The sequence below is a fragment of the Lytechinus variegatus genome, chromosome 3, assembly GCF_018143015.1.
Source record: "Lytechinus variegatus isolate NC3 chromosome 3, Lvar_3.0, whole genome shotgun sequence".
Classification (NCBI taxonomy): Eukaryota; Metazoa; Echinodermata; class Echinoidea; order Temnopleuroida; family Toxopneustidae; genus Lytechinus; species Lytechinus variegatus.
Genome location: NC_054742.1, coordinates 29243486 through 29266573, shown reverse-complemented (window position 1 = coordinate 29266573; position 23088 = coordinate 29243486). Strand labels below are relative to the sequence as shown.

The 23088-nt window shown below is 34.7% G+C and overlaps 1 protein-coding gene across 1 annotated transcript in view; it reads left to right on the top strand.

Annotated features, from left to right (window-relative positions):
• The window catches only part of LOC121412000 (calcium/calmodulin-dependent protein kinase type 1D-like), an 85692-nt gene that overhangs the window by 16319 nt on the left and 46285 nt on the right, over positions 1-23088 (top strand). The window contains exons 3-4 of the mRNA XM_041604913.1: positions 7208-7282; positions 16775-16913. Coding sequence (XP_041460847.1) covers positions 7208-7282; positions 16775-16913 — 214 coding nt within the window. The remainder of the gene's footprint in view (positions 1-7207; positions 7283-16774; positions 16914-23088) is intronic.

Here is a 23088-nt window from a genome sequence, read left to right as displayed (position 1 = left end):
GGATTATTCATAAATAGTGATATAAAATAGAACAAGTTACTATATCCAGAGACAGAATACTCAAACCTAGTTTTGCCATAAGCAACCCAATGTTATTTAAGTAGTTATTCTTCCTGGCATGAGCTTTTTCCAAACTGAATAATACAACCACCTGCTTTGAAAATGGGGAATTTTCCTGTTCTTATAAAGTATTCAGATTGAACTGAATTGAAGCATTGAACCTACTAGGGGCCATGGATATAGTTAGCCATACTATGCCCATCTTTATATATATATGTGTAGATTTTTTATGCATCGTTGTTATTTTTTAATGTCTTTGTTATTTATTGCCAAATCCTCTGTGAGAAAGAAAATGAAAACAGTGTGAGATACTGCCAAACATCAGAGTGTTTTGTGAGAGCAAACTTTGATACAGCTTCTCAGACCCATGAGAGAGAAAGAGACAGAAAGAGAGAGAGAGAAAGAGAGCTCTTTGGGCATGGAGTGTATCATTGTTGTGTATGCCCAGCTGTGCGCATGCAAAACAGAGAATAACGTCATTGCAAAATGGTGAAGTCATCTCATTTAAGACGACATTGTAAATCAGGCATTCTCCCTCCTGGCATTGGCTTGTATACTCGGAAACTCCCTTATACAAGGAAGGATAATAAGTAGAAATATATGATAGAAATTGAAAGCACAAAATAAATATCTCTTTGAAATGAAAAAAAAATTTCTTTTTCTTTTAATTCTATTTTATAACCATGTATGTTAAAAAAAATAATGTGTAATTTATATATTTATGTTTGATGAAAGAAATAGATTTAATACTAATGAAATGTTTCTTTTGTGAAATTTCTTGATTGCAGTTCAGTATTACTCAATATTTAAGTGAAAATACACAGAGCTCAGGTGTCAACTTGAACAAGAATGTACAATATTGATAAATAATTCTGTAATAATGTATAGTTTGATCTGCTCATGAATAAATTTGGTGATTACAGCATTGATAGCAATTATCTGCCATAATGATAGCATTGCCCCTATTCACCAAAGTCTTTACAAAGTCATGTAAGATGGAACATTGCGCATCTTGCAGGGAACGGAAATGGGCCATAAAATTGTGTTATGCTTTGGTTTGAATGGATAATATAACATGATATTGTGAGCAACAGCATACACTCTAGGATTTGAGCTGAGAGAGAGGAAGGGGATAAAGATATCGAAAGTAGGTCATCAAGATGCACACACTGTGCTCTTCAATTGATCCCTGGTTGCTATGGCAACTTATCATCCAGAGGCTGGAAGAAGATATGTAATTACACCATTTTTCTTCTCTCTCTTGCTATTCTTCCATTTCTTCATTGCTATAGAGCTTATTGAACCTCTCTTCCCATCTGTTCTAAACTTGTTTTTTTTTCTCTCTCTCTCTCTTCATGTGTCCTTCTGATATTCTTTCATCTTGCTCCATGTTCACCTTTCATTGTTAGCTCATTGTTCTATTTCTCTCTTTTGTTCTTTGTTTCTCTGTATCCTTTCTCATTCAGTGATACATAGCCTTTTGGATGAAAATATCATTGCTACAACATTGGTTTAATCCTATCAACATGTGGCTTCTGTATTCTATTTGTCTGTTTCTCGGTCTCTGTCCTTGTCTCTGTCTTCATTTCCATATCTCCCTTGGTCTTTCTCAGCCAACAATAAAAGTGTATTGACATTGATTTATGGTTTGCGATGCTGTCATGATATAGCAAAAATGACAATGAGTCTTATTGAAAGTCAGGTTAGTTTTAAAGAAGAGATCTGTAAGCTGCAATCAAGACAACAAAAGATGGACAAGTGTGAGGCTCTTGCATGTGCATAACAGTCAAACACGTGCGTCATAGCTCCCAAAATAGATAGCATGGGAAAGCACACAGGAAAGCAGAATCTGGGTGTATTTATGTTTTTCAATATGGATATCTAGTAAAGCACTAGTTGGTTTCTTTTCATGAGAAAATCAGTGGCATACACAAGAAATTTGAATAATGCATGGACTAAATCTTTGTTACAAGTAGATCATTTTGTCACAAAATTTGTTTTTCTGATTTAAATCATAAATACTTGATGCATAGATATTCAGTCTTTTAGAACCCTGTTTATTACACTCTAAATTCCAAGGATTTAAAATAAATCCAGATCGGCTGTGAATGGTGACAAGCCAAATTTTTGATTTATTTTCAATCTTTAGGATTAACTTTTAAATCTCAAATGATTCAAATTCAAATCTTTTAGCTTTATGATTAAATCCTAATGGTTTAAATCTCAATCTAATATTTGGCTGGTCACTATTCATAGCCGATCTGGATTTATTTCAAAACCTCAGAATTTAGAGTGTACCATTTTCCTATTTTGGGAAGTTCAGTGTAGTCTTTTTGTTGGTGTGAGATTAGTGGCCTGTATAATTTTGATTTAATTTAAACCAACTATGGTGAGAATCACCAATCAAAACTTCTTGATGGTCCCGTACATCTTTCCTTCTCTCTGGTACCCCACTTATTTTTAATCTTTGTCATACCTCCCACCCTCATTTTATCAGAATATCAAATTAGCTCCACTTCCAAATCAAATCAAACTGATTTTTAGTTAACTTTTAGAACATAATACAAAGAGTTTTAGATGCAATTGAATCATCCAATCATAATGTTTGTATTGAACATGTATTATGTGGAAGCAGCTGTCTTCAGAAAAAATGATAATTTTGAATGAATATATCCCTTCATCATTTTATTAAAAACCCTAGACTATGAAGAAGTACATTCATTTGATTGGGCCTCATGTGATAAAATAATATTTGTGAATGTGAACATCTTTGTACTGAAACTAATCAAGCTTACTGAAAATGCAAAGTACAATAGCTTTAAGAATTATCAAACTTAATCAGAAGACAACCACAAACAAACAAGGTATAAATAGAAAGCTTTGTCTCCCATTTGGAAAGAAAACAAAACTGACTTACGAATATGATTTTTTTTCTCCCATGTGGATATAAAATATGAATGATTAATTTGGAGATAACCAGCAGTCAGTTTAAACGTCCTTAAATGTTAACAGTGGTGAGCTTTCATTAATGTATTGTCTTAGGATTGTTGATCTCCTGTGTTTGTACATCCATGGCTACACTGGTATACCTCAGAACCTTTATCTTAACATGATTATGGGAATTGGTTAATATGTGTTCATCAAGGCAAATTTTATTGTAAGAAAATAAAACTTGAGTTAAATTTGTTTAAAAAGTACTGTTTTCATTTGTGTACAAGTCAGAATTTTAAAACATTACAAAAAGCTACTCCTCACAAAAGTCCATTTACTATTCAAAACATATTCTGGAGGAGGAAAAAAAATGCTTAAATTCACAAAAAAGCATGAGGCTTTAAAGGCATGTAGTGATTTTATGACCTTTTAGCCTCAGATGATGTGAAAGGACTTGAGATTCATGAATCTTAGGACAGGTAATCAGTCATGTAATTCAAAATCAGTCATGTGACGGCCAAGGTCTAAAATCTACAAAGTTCATCTGTGACAATATTCATGGTGGAATAAATCCTATTCTACCTGTGTATTGTACAATGCATTGATGCAAGATATCAGTAATCACACTCATCACATGCGTGGACCCATGTCTTATTAAACCCCTCCAATTAGGTTGTTTTCTCTCTCCTTCTTTCTCTCTTTCTCTCTTTACCTTTCTCCTCTCCTGGTCTTCCTTTGGTTAGATAATTAGATTAAACCAATTTTTGTTTTATTTATTTTCATTATGATATTCTTGCATTATAGGTTTTGAAAAAAAATTGTCTAGAATAAAAAAAATTGAGTATGTATATCTCAACTGAAAGAGTTTAGTTGATAGTATTTTTTAATTTACCACAATTGAGAATGGTAGTCTCTTACAGAGAAGGATTTCTTTATCCCCCCCCCTCTCTCTCCTTCTAACCCCCATGTCCCCCTCTTTCAATCTTTACTTGATATCTTTGCCTGTCTCTCATTCTATCATTTCACTGTCTGAATATGACCATGTATCATAAAATTGGTCTGATTTTTTTTCCAGGCTCCCTTATGCATGCAAGTAAACATTTAAAATTGCTCCTGCATCGCTAATTAAAGAAAAGGTCATCTTCAGGAGTGGAGGTATCCACCGAACCCTGTCAACTAATCCAAATATTGGGCAAATGCCAGTGAAAATGTAAACATATTGATGGCTACATTTTATGTGTGCTTGTACACTGACATAAATACTCTGATGTATCTTATGGTTTGCACTGCCTGCAAGAGATGTATGGTATGCAGTTATAGTAACTTAGAGTTAATCCCTTTAATTTTTTATTCATTAAAAAAAGCAAGCCAACATCTATGTTGTATTTATATTGAATCTGTTGACTAGAGTATTCACATTTGATTGATTTCTCTCTCTAATAAAGGCTACCAGTGCTACAATTTCATGAACTAATTATAACCTACTGGAGGACACCCCCACACACACACATACCCACACACACTACACCACACACTTTCAGCACACAAATCAATGATGGAATGAAATACAACTTTGTGTTTTCAACTGTGTGATGATATACATATATTATCATTTCAGGATTATTGATTCTGGTGTAAAACCCCCCAAACTGGAAATGATCATAATTCAAGAATACAAGTATTGCTTTGCTGGCATTACCATTATTATTTTTCAATTATTGGAAGCTTTGAAATGGCAGCATTTCATATTCTAAATTGATTTTGAAATAGCTTAGAGGCAAAAATCTTTAACACACTTCAGTTACAGGGGCCGTGGAACAGTTTTGAATGTGGAAGAGGGAGGGGCTGACCATGCAAAAAATCATAATCAGATGGTCATATTTTTTTTTTTTTTTGGGGGGGGCTCCCCCCTGAGTTAACTACAAGTCTATCCTATTTTTATATTATGTTTACGATGACCGCAGACGACCAGTTATTTTATATTTGATCATTAATACCTTTGTTATCTTCTGTAGATGTAGACATACTCCTCCCAATTCCCATTCATTTTTTTATCCCTCTCATGTGGATGAATTCAACTACAATGCCTTAATGAAACCATGCCAAATATTTTTTTATTATAATACACAGGAAATTCCTTGGCTTCTACTACACCACTTAATACTATATACATTGTAAGCCTATAATGCCATAGAGTAGTATTTTGTACTGCAAACTGTGTATAGAATTTCCTTTGTTCCATTTATATAGTGTGGGCATTGAAATCCTCTACTTCCTTTTACATTATTTTTCTAGTGCAATTCAAATCTTATTTTGGATGTTTTTTTTTTGTTGTTTAGTTGAGTTGGTCTAATAACTGATTATATATAGGGTTTTGAGTAATATTTGCTGTTAATGAAGATTTGCACATTGTTATCAACAGTTTCATTCAATAGCCCCAATGATCTCATCAGCCTCAATTTAAGCAATATGCAATTGATCAATACTTTATTCTTGAAATCATGGGGTAGATGTAGGTATAGCTTTGTCATAAAGCAATGTCAACTTTCCCTGAAAACCTAGTCCATAAAATGAAGTGATTCTCTCATTGAAACAACTGTAGGTTGATATCTCTTGGAAAGATCCACTTTTCAAGGAAAAATGTTGAAGACTTGGAAGCTCCAATGTTTCCTGTTTACCAGCATTCATACTGTAATAATCTTTATGTCTGCGGGTTCTTACATTTTTCTTTATAAACAGGATGCACTTATGCAGAAGATTAATAGTGACATGCACATTTTGTTTGGTTTGTCATTCATTTTGGAGCACTTTGAAGATGAAATTCAGAGAAAAGTAGATTGTGTGGCTTTTCTTATCCGAGAAAAGTATAACCTAAATAAAATGGTGATCTTAAATTTGATTCATTGTGTTACTGTAGTATAGTGAGCGGTTTTAAGCCTCTTTATCTGGGTAAGCTTATTGCTGCATAGTACACTTGAAAGTTGGTATTGGGAATAAATATGCACAGCCGGTTTCTTGTGGATCTCAACCCTTTTTTTCTGAATCTGAGCTCATTTACTATTCTCTACACACTCTCAATCTTCAGTAAAAGAGATATCCCGCTCAGGCTTTCGTTCCTTATTTCATTTTGGTAGGGGACATTCCCACAAACATCTGCTGAAGAGCATTAGGATCTATGGCATGCAATTCCCATCTTGCGCATTTCCACATTACTTTGAGAGAAGCTCATCTTTCACTCGCAGCCTACTCAGAATTGATCAATGTGTATTTTGCAATCTTTTTGTACCAATGGGAACAAGGTATTGGGAGTTACTAACCACTGTCAGTATTGCTGTATTCTGACCTCAGTTTGTACTTTAAATGATCGCTTGCATCCGCCATTTTTCGTCCCAATCATTCAAGCTTTCAATATGATGGATGTCCCAATTTGAATCCATTTGGCTGGGTCAGACATTCTGTACAACTAGGGAGGTGTTTGGTAATGGGTTGGGTTATATAACATTGGTTAGTATGATTCCTCCCTTCCTCCAACAGCCAATCCTGTTTCAGTCTTCCTTTCTCCCTCTCTTTTCACTGCTTCCTCCTCTTCTTCATTCATCCTTCTCTCTCTCTTCCTTCCATCTTGACTAACTTTACAGCATGATATGCGGAAGTGAGCATTCGCTGGGTGTACTCGCTCAGTCCACAGTGTGCTAAAGCAGAAATATAAGAAGTTATGAAAGAAATTAATTATTTCATTATCATTGTTATCCTGGTTGACAATATACATATTTTTTAATGTGTCATCATTTTGTATTCTTGTGAAAAGTGCTAGTTTGAAACTGCTTGGATTTTTGGATTAGGCTAAGACTCACCTGAAATCATGAAGGAAATATCAGATGATCTTGCCTATGTATCTTTATTTGCAAGGCAGATATTTTATATAAATCCATTACAGATCAACAATCTTATTTCTGCCATGTCTGATATGGGTTTGAAATTGGGAGTGTTAATGTATCTACCAATTTACTTTGTTTCTCTGTTCACCTTTTTAAAGAATAAAGACATACAGAAGGTAGCCAATAATATTACGGTCTCTTCATTTTAACAGCCAGCTTTTCATTGCTACATGTTACACTAAGGTAATAGTTGCACTTTTCATTTTTTTATGTTACTGTGAATGTTATCCCAATTTCTTACTAAATTTCCTTTCATTATTTTTCATTGTCTTTTACAGAATAGATCATCCAAACATAGTGGCACTATTGGACATATTTGAAGACAAGTTGCATGTATATTTAGTTATTGAATTGTAAGTATTCTTTTATATCCTATTCTTTAAACTACAACTATTTTTCTTTATCAAATCACTTATATTGTTATGCCATCAATAATTTGGGCATTTTTCTTGGCGATGATGAGATTGGGAATTGAAATGGTTGAGGAAGTACTTATGCTGTGCAAAGTATTTTTGATAAATAAAAAAATTAAAGACTGTATATTGCTCTGGTAAATCCCAGAATGCACCATTCCAATGACTGATTCATTACAAGATTGTATGAATGTGCGTACCCTAATATAGTTATGATGTGAAAGATATGAAATGAAAATGCACTTTGTGTGTTAAATATTTCAATATTACAAGAAAATTTATATTTCATTTCATTAAAATAGACCAGCAAATTTATGTTTGAGAAATAGTTTATAAATATAAATTATGATGAAGAAACCCTTTCTTAGTATTCTAATAGCAAATCCCATATGCCACTAATTGGTTTTTATGAGGATTCATATTTATAACTTGAACCTTGATAAAAGCTTTCAGTCATGTGCACAATATTTATTTGATGTTATCATTTATACATATATACATGTATACATATCTAGATTCATATGACTTTTCATATGTATAATGATACTAGGTCAGGCAAACCTGATTGGGGGGGGGGGTGCTCAGATCACAATCAAAAGGAGTTGTGTGGCTGAAACCTCAGAACCCATATGAACGTCTATTTATTTAACAGTTTTTTGTGAAAAGTGGACTTATATCTAGGGGTTTTGAGCTTTAAATATTACACATTTTCAGCTGTATTATAATGCAATTTTAATTTAAAAAAAATATTTGTTGGTGGCAAGACTCAATCCCTTTCCTGCAATCTCTCTTTATGCATCTTTTTACCGATTGCACCATTCTAGTCGAGATGACGAAGTTGTCAAAAATTACGCTATATATCCTATATTCATGAGGTGTAATCGCCTGCACCGGCCCCCTTGGTTATTACGAGTATGTTACATACACAAAATTTTAATGTAGGCTGGATTTGGAACATATCTGGAAATCTCAGACAAAATAATGGCGGAGAAAAGAGAGGAATGAACCAAATAATAGAGACCCATGTCTGAAGAAAAAAGTGAAAAATAAAACTAATGTCTGGGGATATTTTTTATGAAAGGGGGACCCATTTCTACAGATCTTTTTTTGAAAAAGTCACCCTTCCCAGTAGCACATCCCTGTATACCCTATACGTGTGTGACTACCCCCCCCCCCCTCCTTTTAACAACGGCTCTCAGCAATATTGTGAACAATTAAAAGCATGAACATGCACTTAAACAGTGAACAATTAAAATCATGAATAGCCAAATACATGTAGACATCATCTCAAAAAGAAACAAGTGTTTTTTTTTTGCTTTTAGCCAAGGATCAAGATTGTCTATTGGAACCTTTATCCCTGAACTGAAGTGTAAAATTGCATTCAAATCCAAACCTTCATTTAAGAAGTCACAATTGTGGACATTCATTAGGTCTGAAAATCAAGGATTTCTAGTGTTTAATTGGAGATGAGAGTTAGCAAGTCACGATCGTATGTGCATTGATGTGGAAGAGCCTGTGGACATGCAATTCTACTGAAGAAGAATTCACTCCTGTGAATTTATTTGTAGTGCCCCCTACTTTAGATGCATATTGTGTGGATCATTTGTGCATCCATTTTTTATTTATAGACAATTTTTTTTGTTGCGATGCATCTTGCATGATCACAATATTGATTGAAATTTGTATATTTGTAATTGTTAGACTATTGTTCTTCTTATTGAAAGATATTTTTTGAAACACAATTGACAACATAGATAAATGAAAAAAAAAAGATTTTTGATCACATCATTTTAGTGAATTTCATAGAAATTCAAAAGGCAAAAACTTTTACAAGAACATATTTCTGATAGGCCTAAATGTATAACATCTTTTGGATCTTAGCTTCTGCATTGACACCTTTAAATTTTGTTAGCAAGGTTCTTTTTATCTGATTTTTTTGTATTATTAACTTTGTGCACAAACTATGTAAATTACATTTTCATCGGACTCAAGTAATTTCAAATGCTATAGTGGAAGTATGTTGATGTTGAATGCCACAAAGTACATGTCAAGATCCAAGATCCAATTTTGTTTGTAAGATTATTCATTGTTTTCCCTGAACTTTAAAATCAACCTGTTTGGTATTGCCAAGTGGTATACAATAATGTGTTCTTTAAAAGGGAATTTGACAATAAATCATGTTTTTCAGTTGAATATAAATAAGCAATAAGCATGAATTCTGGAATAAGTCTTTTTTTTGTGGGTGCTATAGACAAAAAGAATTAAGCATTTACAAAAATATCAGAAGATTTTTCATTTGTGACAATGTGATGTCTTGTGTATTTTATCATGTAAAGGAATAGGGCATGTTAAGAATATGACAAATTTCTGAAGAAATCAGCAAGATACTTCTTGATTAGGTAGAGCACACCTGTCGAGTGTATCAGAATAGACAATCTTTCATAGATAATAGAAGTACAGTGTAACACATCAATCATCTGAAGAAAATCCCAAGAATAAAATGAAATGTACATTTAAGAGTAGGCCTACATGAACATGAGGAGAGAAAATGTAACTTTCTTGGACTTGCAGCATCACCAAGTTTCCAGCATTGGTTCTGAAGTATTAGGTCAAGTTTGATAAAAAAAATCTGGATCTGATATTCAAAAGGTCAAAAGGGCAATGAAATTTTGCATTTTAAGTAGTTAAGTACATGTTTTAACTTTCTATGGATTGAAGATAGCATTGCCAATGTCTATTGATGGAGGTTAAGGCAAGAAAACACTTGGTGATTGCCTTTTTTAATTTGCAGTTGTCAAAACACTAAGTGGTTTTTTGCAGTGACTTTTAATAGAAATATTCAAATTCCTTCATCAAAAGGCTTGTTTGGCAAATCTGTGTGTTTGCATAGTAGCTTACTGATACATATAATAACACAAGCACCATCGGTTTCCAGATGATGCTTGTTCATATTATTAATCTTAAAAAAAATCACTCATTTTTAGAGGCATCTATAATGACTGGATAAACAGGTTGTGCAAGGATGCTCGTAGACACTTGTTGTCATCCAGCCAAGCGTCAAACACAAGCGCGTCATGATCTGCATTTCTATTTTTACTACTAGTTTAAAGGTTGATTACTCGAATACACTCTGTTACATTAGAAATTGCTATGTCCCTGGACATGATACTGGTATCATATTATCTCAGTGTCATTTATTCCATTCCAGGGCCACATGACGCATGAATATGAACGTCATAGCCCGGAGGTCCCACATTATCAATATTATTTTTGCATTGTCGGGGTCATTGCTATGTTTTCTATATAATATTGCTTTCTCAAGAATAATCACTTTAAGACTTTGTATGAAATTAAGTCATCGGTGACTGCCGTACCATGAATCTGTAGGTTACCTCTGTAAGTGCCCCTCTCCGAAGACATTATTCAAGGGTGGAGATTTGATTGGAATTGTATGTTTACTTTGAGGGATCTTTAAGTCATTTTCTTCATCGTTTTGGGTTTGTGTTTAATTCATATCTTGTGGAGTTAGCATTTGGGAGATAATTGGCAGATGTCACACTGGAGTCTCTATAGCCAAGTACTATAATCATAATCGTAATGGAAATACAAATCTCCAGAATGTAAGATGCATTGTTTGTGACTATTGGTTATCTGGTTCTCCTAGGGATTTGGCAATATGGCATGGTATTGAAGTCAAAATACTAATAAATTCATTTTTTTTATTCTCCCCTTTCCATCCCAAAGTAATTTTATTAAATGTTGTAGTACATGCATGTAGTGATGAATACCAAAATGTGTGATCTTAAAGATGTAATTACTTTTTAGATTAAAGTCAAATTAGTCATATGTTGTTGAATGTGTGTGTACCAAACTGATTTATACTGTAAGACAATATACAAATGGAAAATTAGGGCAAATCAGTATTTTAGCAATTTTGCATTTTTGAACGAAATATATATTTTTTGTCCTACAAAATTCATTTTAGTAATTACATCAAGTTTAGTCATTTATTCCACCTTCGCTTTATAAGTGTTTTATTCATGTCACCCACTCCATAACTTAATTCGATTGTAGTTCTACTGATTTCGTCTCCACATCAATTCTTTATCCACCAGCAATATGATGAAAAGATGACAAGAAGACCACCTACTCTTTTTTGCCCACTCTCAGGTTTCCTTATTTTGTGTGATAATTACATTTTTTATCCTCTCTTAGTACAAAATTCTGACATCAATGGTTTATATACCTATATTTGTGGATGGTTTGTTCTCTAAAGATCTGTGATGGATTATCTTTTTTGAAAAAGAATATGGAAGTCAGTGCTTTGTGCAAAACAGAAGGTGCTTTCAGACCCACTTGAACACTGAAAATATTTTGTATTTTCTGATTGGGAAATTAACCGCGATCGTCCCAGATATATGTGCAAGTAAATTACTTTTAAAGTCCATCCCCAAGTCCATCCTCAAAAAATGTTCATTTGAATTAATAGAGGAAAATCAGACAAGCACAATGCTGAAAATTTCATCAAAATTGGATGTAAAATCAGAAACTTATGACGTTTCAAAATTTCGCTTATTTTTCTCAAAACAGTAATGTGGACAACTCAGTGATATGCAAATGAAAGAGTTGATGATGTCCCTCACTATTTCTTTTGTTTTTTATTGTTTGAATTATACTATACGGTATTTAATTTTTTTTTACAGTTTTGAAAATAAGGGCCAACTTGACTGAACCATAAAATTTTTAAACAACGGTAATTCCACATGTACAGTGAGGATAAAACGTCGTTTCACAGGACAATGAAGAGCAAATTAGAATATTTTATATTTTACAAATGAAATAGTGAGTGCTTGACATCATCAGCCCCCTCATTTGCATACCGACCATGATGTATATAACTGTTTTGTGAAATTAAGCGAAACTTTAAAATGTCATGAATTTCATATTTTACTCTTGAATTTGATGACATTTTCAGTGTTATGCTTGTCAGATTTTTTTTTTCTTTCTATTTGAAGCAACTTTTTGTTGGGGTGGACTTGTCCTTCAATATCCCCACTTCGTTAGTATTTTCACAGCTGCATGTACAAAAACATTCACATTTTTCCCCCAATGTATGGTCCAAAGTATTTTTTTTGGCAATTCGCAAGAAAAGTACAAGATTATTTCATAATATGACTATTGTACTGCACACAGTTACGAATTTGAGAAACTTACTATACGCCAAAAGGATCTGACTCAAGTGGATATCAATGCAGAAAAAAAAGTTATTGTATTTTTGGTAATTGAGTGGTCTGGATGCACATTCTGACACCCTTTCATGAATATGATTTTGTCCTCATGTAGTTGATCGATATACCACAATTCCAGTGTCTTTCTACTGGCCTGCTTCCAGTTAATTGTAGAATATAGATAGTCATCTTTTATGCTTTTCACACTGCATTTCCTTAACCCCTTACTATCCTTAACCCCGGACTATCCTTAACCCGATACTATCTTTTTTTTTTTAATTCACACTGTCTTTCTTAACCCCATACTATCTGCTTAGCCGGGGTTTATGCCTTAACCCCGGACTATCCCACAGCTCATGAATATTGATGATTTTACCATACAGAGCGTGATTAACATGCAATTCGACTTCACTGACTGGCTAATGCTTAGCCCCACTTTCCTTAGCCCTGTTTCGTTTTCACACTGCATCTCTTAGCATCACAATAATATGCTTTTCACACTACACTTTTTTCCCTTAACCCCAGGAAATTGGTGGGGCTAAGGGGTGGTCTTAGCCCCACCAATTTCCTGGGGTTAAGCTTAGCCACTTCATTTTCACACTACATTTTAGCAAAGAGGGCTAGCACGGTAAATAGTACGGTACTATCTGGCCCTGCAAAAAAGCAGGGCTAGCCGACGTATATGCTCTTCACACTGCATTTCCTTAACCTCATACTACCCTTAACCCCGGACTATCCTTAACCCTATACTATTTTTTTTTATTTTCACTGTCTTTCTGAACCCCATACTATCTGCAGTTTTAAAAGCGTATTATTGTGGTGCTAGCACCACACTTGCGGTGCTAAGAGATGCAGTGTGAAAACGAACAGGGCTAAGGAAAGTGGGGCTAAGCATTAGCCAGTCAGAGAAGCCGAATTGCACGTTAAAAACGCTCTGTATGGTAAATTCATCAATATTCATGAGCTGAGGGATAGTCCAGGGTTAAGGCATTAAGGCCGGCTGAGCAGATAGTATGGGTTAAGAATAGTCCGGGGGTTAAGGATAGTATGGGGTTAAGGAAATGCAGTGTGAAAAGCATTTAAGCCCGCTAACCCTGCTTTTTTGCAGGGCCAGATAGTACCGTACTATTTACCGTGATAGCCCACTTTGCTAAAATGTAGTGTGAAAACGAAAGGGCTAAGCTTAACTCCAGGAAATTGGTGGGGCTAAGACCCCCCCTTAGCCCACCAATTTCCCAGAGTTAAGGAAAAAAAAATTGCAGTGTGAAAAGCATATTTGAGGCAGTATCCACCAATATGGAGTCCCCCTCTGGCATTGGATGGGGGGAAGGATGTGTAGGAGTGAGAAAAAAGTGGTGATGGTGGGAGTAATTGGACATGTTGATGACAGCATGGCATTGCATTTGATGGAGTTGAGAGAAATATTGGCCAAAATCCACAAAAGTGGTTCTGAATAAATTGTCTTAACCACAGTTTTTGCATATCTAATCTATGAATTATGCCTAGCGCGCCTTGATTGCACTTAAAATGGTGAAATATATATTGAGAAAAAGTTCAATAATGAATGCGCACTATCTGGGGTGGTAAATTTACACTTGTTTAAGCATTACAATTACATGTAGCTAACTGTGTTTTAACTAATGAGCCCATTTTTCTGTAAATCAATACACAAATCAAATCGATCACCAAACTACCTGTAAATTCACAATTGATAAGCATTAAATTAGGCAACCTGTTACAAAAGCATGCATTCAGTGCACTCATTTACAATGAAATGCTAATGAAATCTGCGTAAACCATGGTTCAGGCCTTGGATTTAAAGGGCCATGGTCTTTAATACTTAATGATAATTGTATTGAGGTAAAAACAAGATTTGCATATTCCAAGATGCCACATTACTACTTTTTTCAGCGGCAACAGAGCAATGAGCAATAGGAGCAAGGCCTTAATACCTGTGTATAGCCTTGAGGACATCACGTTTCTTGGATAGGAATCCATGTTGTCTTCAAGGAGGGCGCATGTTTAAGTTGCTCTTGCAAATTCACTTTTCCTAGCATGTGAATTAGTCATTTTTAAACAGACCGTGCTCACAAGATTTGCCTATGCTGTGAGAATTTTGCATAAATTGGCAAGAATGGTTTACTGCGAGATGTTCTTTTTTTGATAATTTTTTTGCATTATCAAAGCCCACGCTAGAATGTTCTAACCACCTTGTAAATTGGATCTTTATGGCCACCAATGTAGATCTAAAAAGACCCAGGCAGTCTTAGCTATAATAGATCCATGATAGCACTTTGCCATGCCTATGGACTGTGATCGAGGATAAGGGAGGGATTGATGCACTTACTGACAGCAAGGGAATAGATTGGTAGTTATTCATGAACAGGGCTCTGTAACCTAAAGGTTTGTGATCAATCGCTAGATGCCTGTGATCAATCAAGATCATCAGTGTATATGCACTTTGTTCAAAACTCCGACCTGGAACCAATCACAGCAGTTTTCATATTTGCAATTCATCGCAACCTTTTATATTACGGGGGGGGGGGGGGGTAATATGATGATGTATGACCTAGAAGATGGATAGACTATCTTGTTCGTTGATTACCCCTTGTGTTCTGAGGTCATTCACTGAAGGTTGTCTTGCAAGCTATGCGCAGGAGGGATAGATAATTCATGAGAATGAAGAGGTACATCAAGGGTTATAAACTAGAATGGAACACACACCCTTGGCTCTTTTTATGTATAAAACAGGTTGAACTAAATGATTATGGATCATATTGGGTGATTCACAATCAGAGGACTGGTGTTATTAGTTTTTCGAGCAAAAGAAAACATATAGGCACAACACCCAACTTGAAAGGAGACTATAAGTATCAACATTGAATTGGGCTGTCAGTGTAGCAAGTATTATCATAATTTGTTAAATCCCAAATTGATTGTTGGGGCTCATTTTAGTAGCCTAATTCACACTGTCTGAAGTTACCCTTTCAGTTGCTCATAGTGATTGGGTATTATCAAGTGTCAATGCCCTCTAGGTTCTCATCTATTGTAGATTCTACATCTAGTTCACTTTCAACCATTTTGTCTATTTTTCACTTGGGTCATTTTACCTTGTAACCCCCCTTCTACCCTACATCTAGTTCATTTTAACCATGTCCAATGTGGTCATTTACATTCTTTACCCCCTCCTCCCTTCTTTGATACCCATATGGTCTCGTGTAATTTACATAAAGTTTATTGAGATAAAAGATGAAGATTATTGGTATTTCATTTTTCGATACAAGTACATGACCAATCTTAAATGTCTGGGGATATAAACAAATGTGTGATGTATACAGTACAATACTACATGTAAATCATATTATAATTGATTTCCCTTGTTTTATACAATAGTTTCCCCGCATCTGAGAATGTACACCGCAGTATTGAACATGTCAAATTGTGTGTGCCACTGCAATTTGTTATTGTACTTTGGTATTACTTCTGATTCGGTTAGTCGGGTTTCTAATGCTTAATTCTGCTTTAATAATCATTGCAAAAACAACAAAAACACATCTTAATCAACCGATACTTTCAAGGCCAGTATAAGGAGATATTTGTCATAATTGAAAATGCATTGAAAATAGTTTCTATGGTAACTGGTTTGTCTGAGATTTATAAAAAGTGTTTATGGCTCGATATGTGTGTAGAAGGGTATTGTGCAACTTGTGTTGAAAATGATTTTTTCTTTTCATGATAGTTGAAGTCTCACTTCATTTTTCATTCTCTCGTTTCGTCACCCATCATTCTAGAAGTACAGATATTGTACCTTTTTCATGATGAGCAAAAATGGTTGATAATGATCATGATTCCATTGGGGACAGGCACATAGATTTCACATAATATGATTGAACAAAACATGTTATTGGAGCCTCCTCAAGGATGGGCAGACTTCAATTCTGCTGAAAATTCAGTAGATAGTAAGGAAGGTTTGCTTGTTACAAAACAAGCTTAAACAAGATATTTTGGGGGTTTTACATTTACAATGCATCTTAAGGAAATGGAAACGGAATGGGATGATGAGATGAGATCATTGTTGCATATGAAAAATAAAGTTTTTTCCCAATCTCTGTCATATTACACATTTTTGCATGAAAATATTGATCATGGTTGAGAGTTGAAAAACCCCATCATTTTCTATTTGTTTGTGTTTATCTGTATACAGAGTATCAGGTGGAGAACTATTTGATAGGATTGTGGCCAAAGGTAATTACACAGAAAAAGATGCCAGTGAGATAGTCAGACAGATACTTGAAGCTACAACATACATCCATAGCAAAGGAATTGTACATAGAGACCTTAAGGTAAGACAAAAAAAATAAATGAGTAAAAACTTCAGTGCAAGTAGCTTTCAATGAAAACTGAAAATAAATAAATTCTACATAGATATCGTCATTAAGTTTGTCTTGATGTCCTGCCTCAACACTTCTGATAATCTACCAAGTGTTCAGTTCTGCCCTGTATTAAAACATGGATTCTCGTGAATGGCACATGCATTGTTCCTATGTGACTTGGACTGTCTCCATGGTGGCTGTCTTTGAAGAGGACCTTCACATAAGCAACAGTTCAATGTGTAGCCAACAAGGCACAAGAATGTCAAACATTCAGTCTGCACCAGTCGGTGCCGGTAATCATCTGAAATACAATTAGTGGGCCTGAATGCCATTTGTATTATGGCTCTCCCTCTCCTTTATTCAAGTACCAACGTGGGCCTTGGTAATTATTTCATTAGAGGGGGTAGATATTCTTAGAAGTATACCTTGATCCAATCTCTAAAGGCTCTTTTAGAGGTGTAGCTAGTGAGAGATTAACACAAAGAGGATGGTTTTATAATTAATTTGAAAAAAAATTAAATTTCATATCCATTCTGATAGTGAGAGTCCTTAAAACATGACTATATGTGCATGGTTTGAGGGGCGATCCAAACTGAAATCTTGCAAGTGAAGTGTGTGCCAGTGGTATGTATGCTATCAATAACTTGGTGGAACACATCTTTTGCTACAAGCCATTATAGATTTTATGTGTGTAGTAACAGTGATGTGCATTGTTCTCTCAAGCATGCATTTCAGTCATAGCCAGGTTGGATGTCACGTAAAGAAAGCTTGATGATGGCCATTTCTTCCATGTATGAATTGGGTAAAAAAGAGATGTTAGATTGATTCACATTACACAAAATATACCTGTAGGGGTGTGAGCCCCTGGAAATGAAAGAACACTCTAACATGTGTGTGATTCATAATTGGAAACTTCATCAACCCAAAATTTTATTTTCTTTCTTTTGGAGTTATTACTTGTAAATTGCTTCTACACTTGCCTTTATACCAAGGTTTTTTCCTGATCAGGGAGGTATGAAACTATCTTGAGTGCATTCGTACAAGCCAACTCAAAAGTAATTTAAGAAGGAACATTTTTCCAAGGAGCAACACGAGTTTGACTTGGGGAGCAGACAGACGTGGTTGCATCATAAACGGTGAAACCCATTAGGTCTAGGACGAGCTTAATTAGGCTAATTTAGCTGCGGCTGAAAGAAAAGGTCATGCCTTTGATGCAACATTCGGCACATCATGGCTCTTTGAAATTAATTGCTTTTGTACAAGGATGAAAAAATCTGCGGAACATTGTCAACGGAGACAAACATATGCTGCTTGCATATCAAACAATTAGCAAATATGTGACCTTGGCACACATTATCTCAGCATGTAAAACTATTGAATTAAATCAAGCAATATCAAGCAACACATGAATGCATTCATACTTTGTGTATCTGCTGAAAGGATGTCAATAAGAATGGTGAATGAAAATAAATGGCAAATTTAGAAAATGCAATTTTAATTTGCTGTACATGAGTCACAACATGCATACATAGTAGTTGAAATCATAGCATTGTGTTATGATTTCAGTGACAAAAGGTAATGGGGAATACAATTGATCTAAACCTTTCAATATCTGTCTTTTTTTCGCTTTTGAAATAAGAATGGTTTTCATATATTTAAGATTCTGATTTTTTTAGAATAGAATGATGAATGCTCCATTCTTGATAACATCAGTATGTATGGACTAATGTTACAGGATATTTGCAGTTTGTAAGCAAAGTACAAACACTTTTAATGTGACGCAAGTACTTTATGCATCTACTTAAAAGAATACAGAAGTCTTGTCGAAGGCCCATAATAATGAGAATTATGTCTTAATATGTGAACATGCCAATTTTGTTTTCAGTTTTATGCCAGAACAAATTCTTGTTATTGTCGCGTACTTTTCTGAATTTGACAGTATGAATATGCCACTCCTTATCCTAATTTGTCTCATCTGGATAAAGAGTTGCTTTTTTCCATAGGAACTAAATTAATTTGATGTGACCTCTACTTTTTTTTTCTTTTTCCTCTCTCGGTTTTCTTGTGAGGATATGCAATGAAATGTTTAAACATTGATTTTGAAAACATGTAAATTCTATTTCAGAAAGTTGGACCTTTTGCTTCATGCTGAATATTAAGCCATTGTTTTCTAGGAAGTATTGAGCTTTCCATCCCCATTTTTTTTATAACTTTGAAAGTTTATTGGTCTAGTTCATTAAACTTGGAGATTAGAGTAATCAAGTATCACTGAACATCCTGTGCACGTTTCAGGTCACATGACCAAGGTCAAAGGTCAATGAACTTTCTCCAAATTGGATGTATCTGTTGAATTACCATCATAACTTTGAAAGTTTATGGATCTGATTCATGAAACTTGTACATAAGAGTAATCAAGTATCACTGAACATCCTGTGCGAGTTTCAGGTCACATGATCAAGGTCAAAGGTCATGTAAGGTCAGTGAACTTCGGCCATGTTGGTTTTTTTTTGTTGAATAACCATCATATCTCTGTAAGTTTATTTGTCTAGTTCATAAGAAGTGGACGTAAGAGTAACCATGTATCACTGAACATCTTGTGCGAGTTAGAGTAGTATTCAAAGTCAGCACTGCTGCTATATTGAACCGCGTGATGCAGGTGAGACGGCCAGAGGCATTCCACTTGTTCATTGTCTTACCCCCCTTTATTCATTTGAATTGTATTATTTATGCTTTTCCCCATGAAGGGACTTCAGTGTCTCATTATACAATCTTTCCTAACTCATGTTGAGGCTTCATTCAATGTTAATACATGTACAATGTTGTAAAGGAGAGAAAAAAATGGCATAGAAAAAGAACCGATCAATGTCTGAACGAGTATAAGAAAAATGCTGCTCACAGAACCTGTCACAAAGACTTGATAGCACGTAACAAGGATGACGTAAAGGGCTTGTTCACTGTTGTTAAATGTCTGCTGAATGTCTCAAACAAACATTCAGTGGTACGTGCCATGTAACATTGATAGGAAGACTTTGGTGATCAACTTGGAAAAATTCTTTCATGATAAAGTTCTTAGTATTCACATTGATATTCAAACTTGTATAAATTTGATGGATGATATTGATATTAAATCATCAAGTTTATCTCCAAGTACCTGAAGGTATCAAGTTTGATGAATTTAAACCTTTATGTGAGTGAGAAGTAGACAAATTGGTGATGAAGCTCAGTAAGAAGTCTTGCTCTGCCGATTTACTTCTAACAAAGATTATTATGCAACATATCAATGCTATACAACTAGCGTCTATGATCAATGTCTCCCTGTCTACAGGTCATTTTCTTAAGGAATGAAAAGTAGTCCTGGTTTCATCATTATTGAAACAGCAAGGTCTAGATCCTGAATTTTGTAATCTAAGACCTGTAAGCAACTTATAGTACATTCGAAGGTGCAGCCACACAACAAATTTTTACAGTAGAATAGAAATAGAAACTCACTTTCTTCCATCAACCAATCTGCATATATAGACACTTTCATAGTACAAAAACCACACTACTGAGGCTAAAGAATGATATTCTGATGGCATTGGACAATCAGAAAATCACACTTGTTATTACTTGAATTGAGTAGTGCTTTTGACACTACAGACCACACCAGATTATTGGAAACTGAAGGATTATTTCGGTATCAGTGGTATTGCTCTGAATTGGATAAAGTCGTACTTGTCTGATCGGCATCAAACAGTTGTAATTGATGGTAGCCTACTGTCTCAGATTCTTTCCCAGTACCCTTTGCCCCAGGGTTCATGACTCGGTCCCTTGCTTTTCGCATTATAAGTAGTCTAATCAATGGCACTCAACATACTGCACAACAGAATTACTGAAACTTAAAACCCAATCACATAGTCGAAGTCTGCGAAGTTCCACAGATAACTTATTGTTCCAGATCTCCTTTCACAAAACAAAAGTCACCCTCAGCGATCGCACATTTGCACTTGCTGCCCCCCAAGCTTTGGAATAGCAAGCGACATAAGTTCTCCATCGCTTAATATCTTCAAATTAAAATTGAAAACAGAATTCTTTTAAAAAAGAAATTTCTTTGTACACATAGAATTAAGAAAAAAGAGCTCTGAACTAGCGCAGCTGAATGTATTCATATAAAAGATGCGCTATACAAAGTTAGGTTTATTATCATTATCATTATCATTATTATTATTATTATTATTATTAGATTGCAAGGCTGAGTACAATGGAATGACCAGAGCCTCAACTTGAGCAGATGGATAATGAACAAATGAGGTGTACACATCCTGTTATTTCACTAATTCAAAAACATGAGTATAATTAATTACTCCTTTAGGGATACTCTGGGATATTTTCCTCTTGTTTTTATGATGCCCATTTAAATGTCAGTGCGTACATTAAGAATAATTCAAAGCGTTAACTACATGCATGAAATAATTCCTTGCCATAAAGGCCACCGCATACAATACGATTGGTGTGTGAACCGATTTTGAAATAAAACTAGTACATCTTCATGTTAATAATGAGATATGGGACATTTTACAAATACAAATACTCATGTTCAAATCTGTGACTATGTTACCATCCTCATAAGAATAAAAGTGAATTAGATATCTAGTATGACATCATAGCAGTAGTATGATTAGCTACATGTATGATTAAACCAATTTAGTTTTTACTAAAAACAGAAGCTTGCAGTCATCAAAAATTGTTACATTACTATTGTGAACTTCAAATAAAAAGAAACTTGACATATAATAAGCAAAATGCAGTTTGTTCCAAAATCAGATTGTGGACCAGTAGTATTAGGTGTGTGTATGGAAAACACAAATGTCACCACACACACACATACCCACATACATGTAACTCCAAAGAGATTAGGTGAGAGGAAGAAAAAAAGGAAAATACAATACAAAGATACAATAGGCTAACCTGAATTACACATGACTATGTTCTTCCAATGAAAATTATTTGTTTAATTACGATCTTTGCATAAGAAAATATCTAGTCAAAGTTGCACTGAGGAATGAAGAAAAAGCTTGGAGGTAAAACGTAGGTTTGACGAGGTAATCAACAGGAGAAGGGTGTGAGAAAAAACAAACTATGGGCTGCTTGGTTTGTTTTGACAACATCTTCATTGATTTATCTGTCAATCATTGGTCATCAGTCAGTATAGGTCTGGAGATAACCAGTAGCCTATCTCTGCATTAATTCCTTTGTTGCAAATAATTCAAAATGAAGAAGGTGACACAATTATCATTAATATTCTTCTTCTGTCATCTCATAATTTGAAAAGGGATTGAGAAGTATTCTCAAATGCTTCTTGAAACACTACAAACATGGATGAAATGTGTTTCTTGTCAACCGCAAAAAAAATGCACCCTTGTATTCTCCTATTTCATGTTAACCATACAGGACTTTTAAAGAAATGAAACACAGAGAGTCATGGTGAGGTTCTTATTTTACAGGCATCTTGGAAATATACAGTTTTGTCTACTTAGCCCTCTTCACACTTTTAGGCTCTATTTACATTGATTTGACATGGCAACTAGAATCAGATTAAGTCTAGAATAGTCAGATGGATTACTTCAATGCGACATTCACTCTCACAGATATATTTAGCTACATTGCCTTTGAAGCGTTTATTGTCAAATTTCTGTGCTGCATCTGTTTTTTCAGGAATCCCGCTTTGCGTCTATTCTTTCCTGCATTCCCCATTGCTTTGTCTATGATGAAGTGTGGGAATTGGTAATGAAAGGCCGCTTGTGGGATTCCTGCATGAACGATGCAGCTCTGATTTTTGTAAAGGTACTCTACTTACCCTATTAGAATCATCTGAACCTTTTCAAAATTTATGGGGATAATTTCCATGGATTATAATGTATATATTATCTTTGTAATCTTTTTAATCACTTTGGCAGTGATGGTAAGGTTCCCATGACCTTTACACAGGTGCATAGTTATAAAGCCAAATGAGCCATCCAGGATGCAAAGAGTAACATTGTTCCTCATTTTTTTTAACCCTTTCTCCTATGATAAGAATCAGACCTCTTTAGGATGATGTAGATTGTAATCTTGGCTATTACAGAAGTGATTAGGACAAGGTTGATATTGATTAGTGGACTTGAAC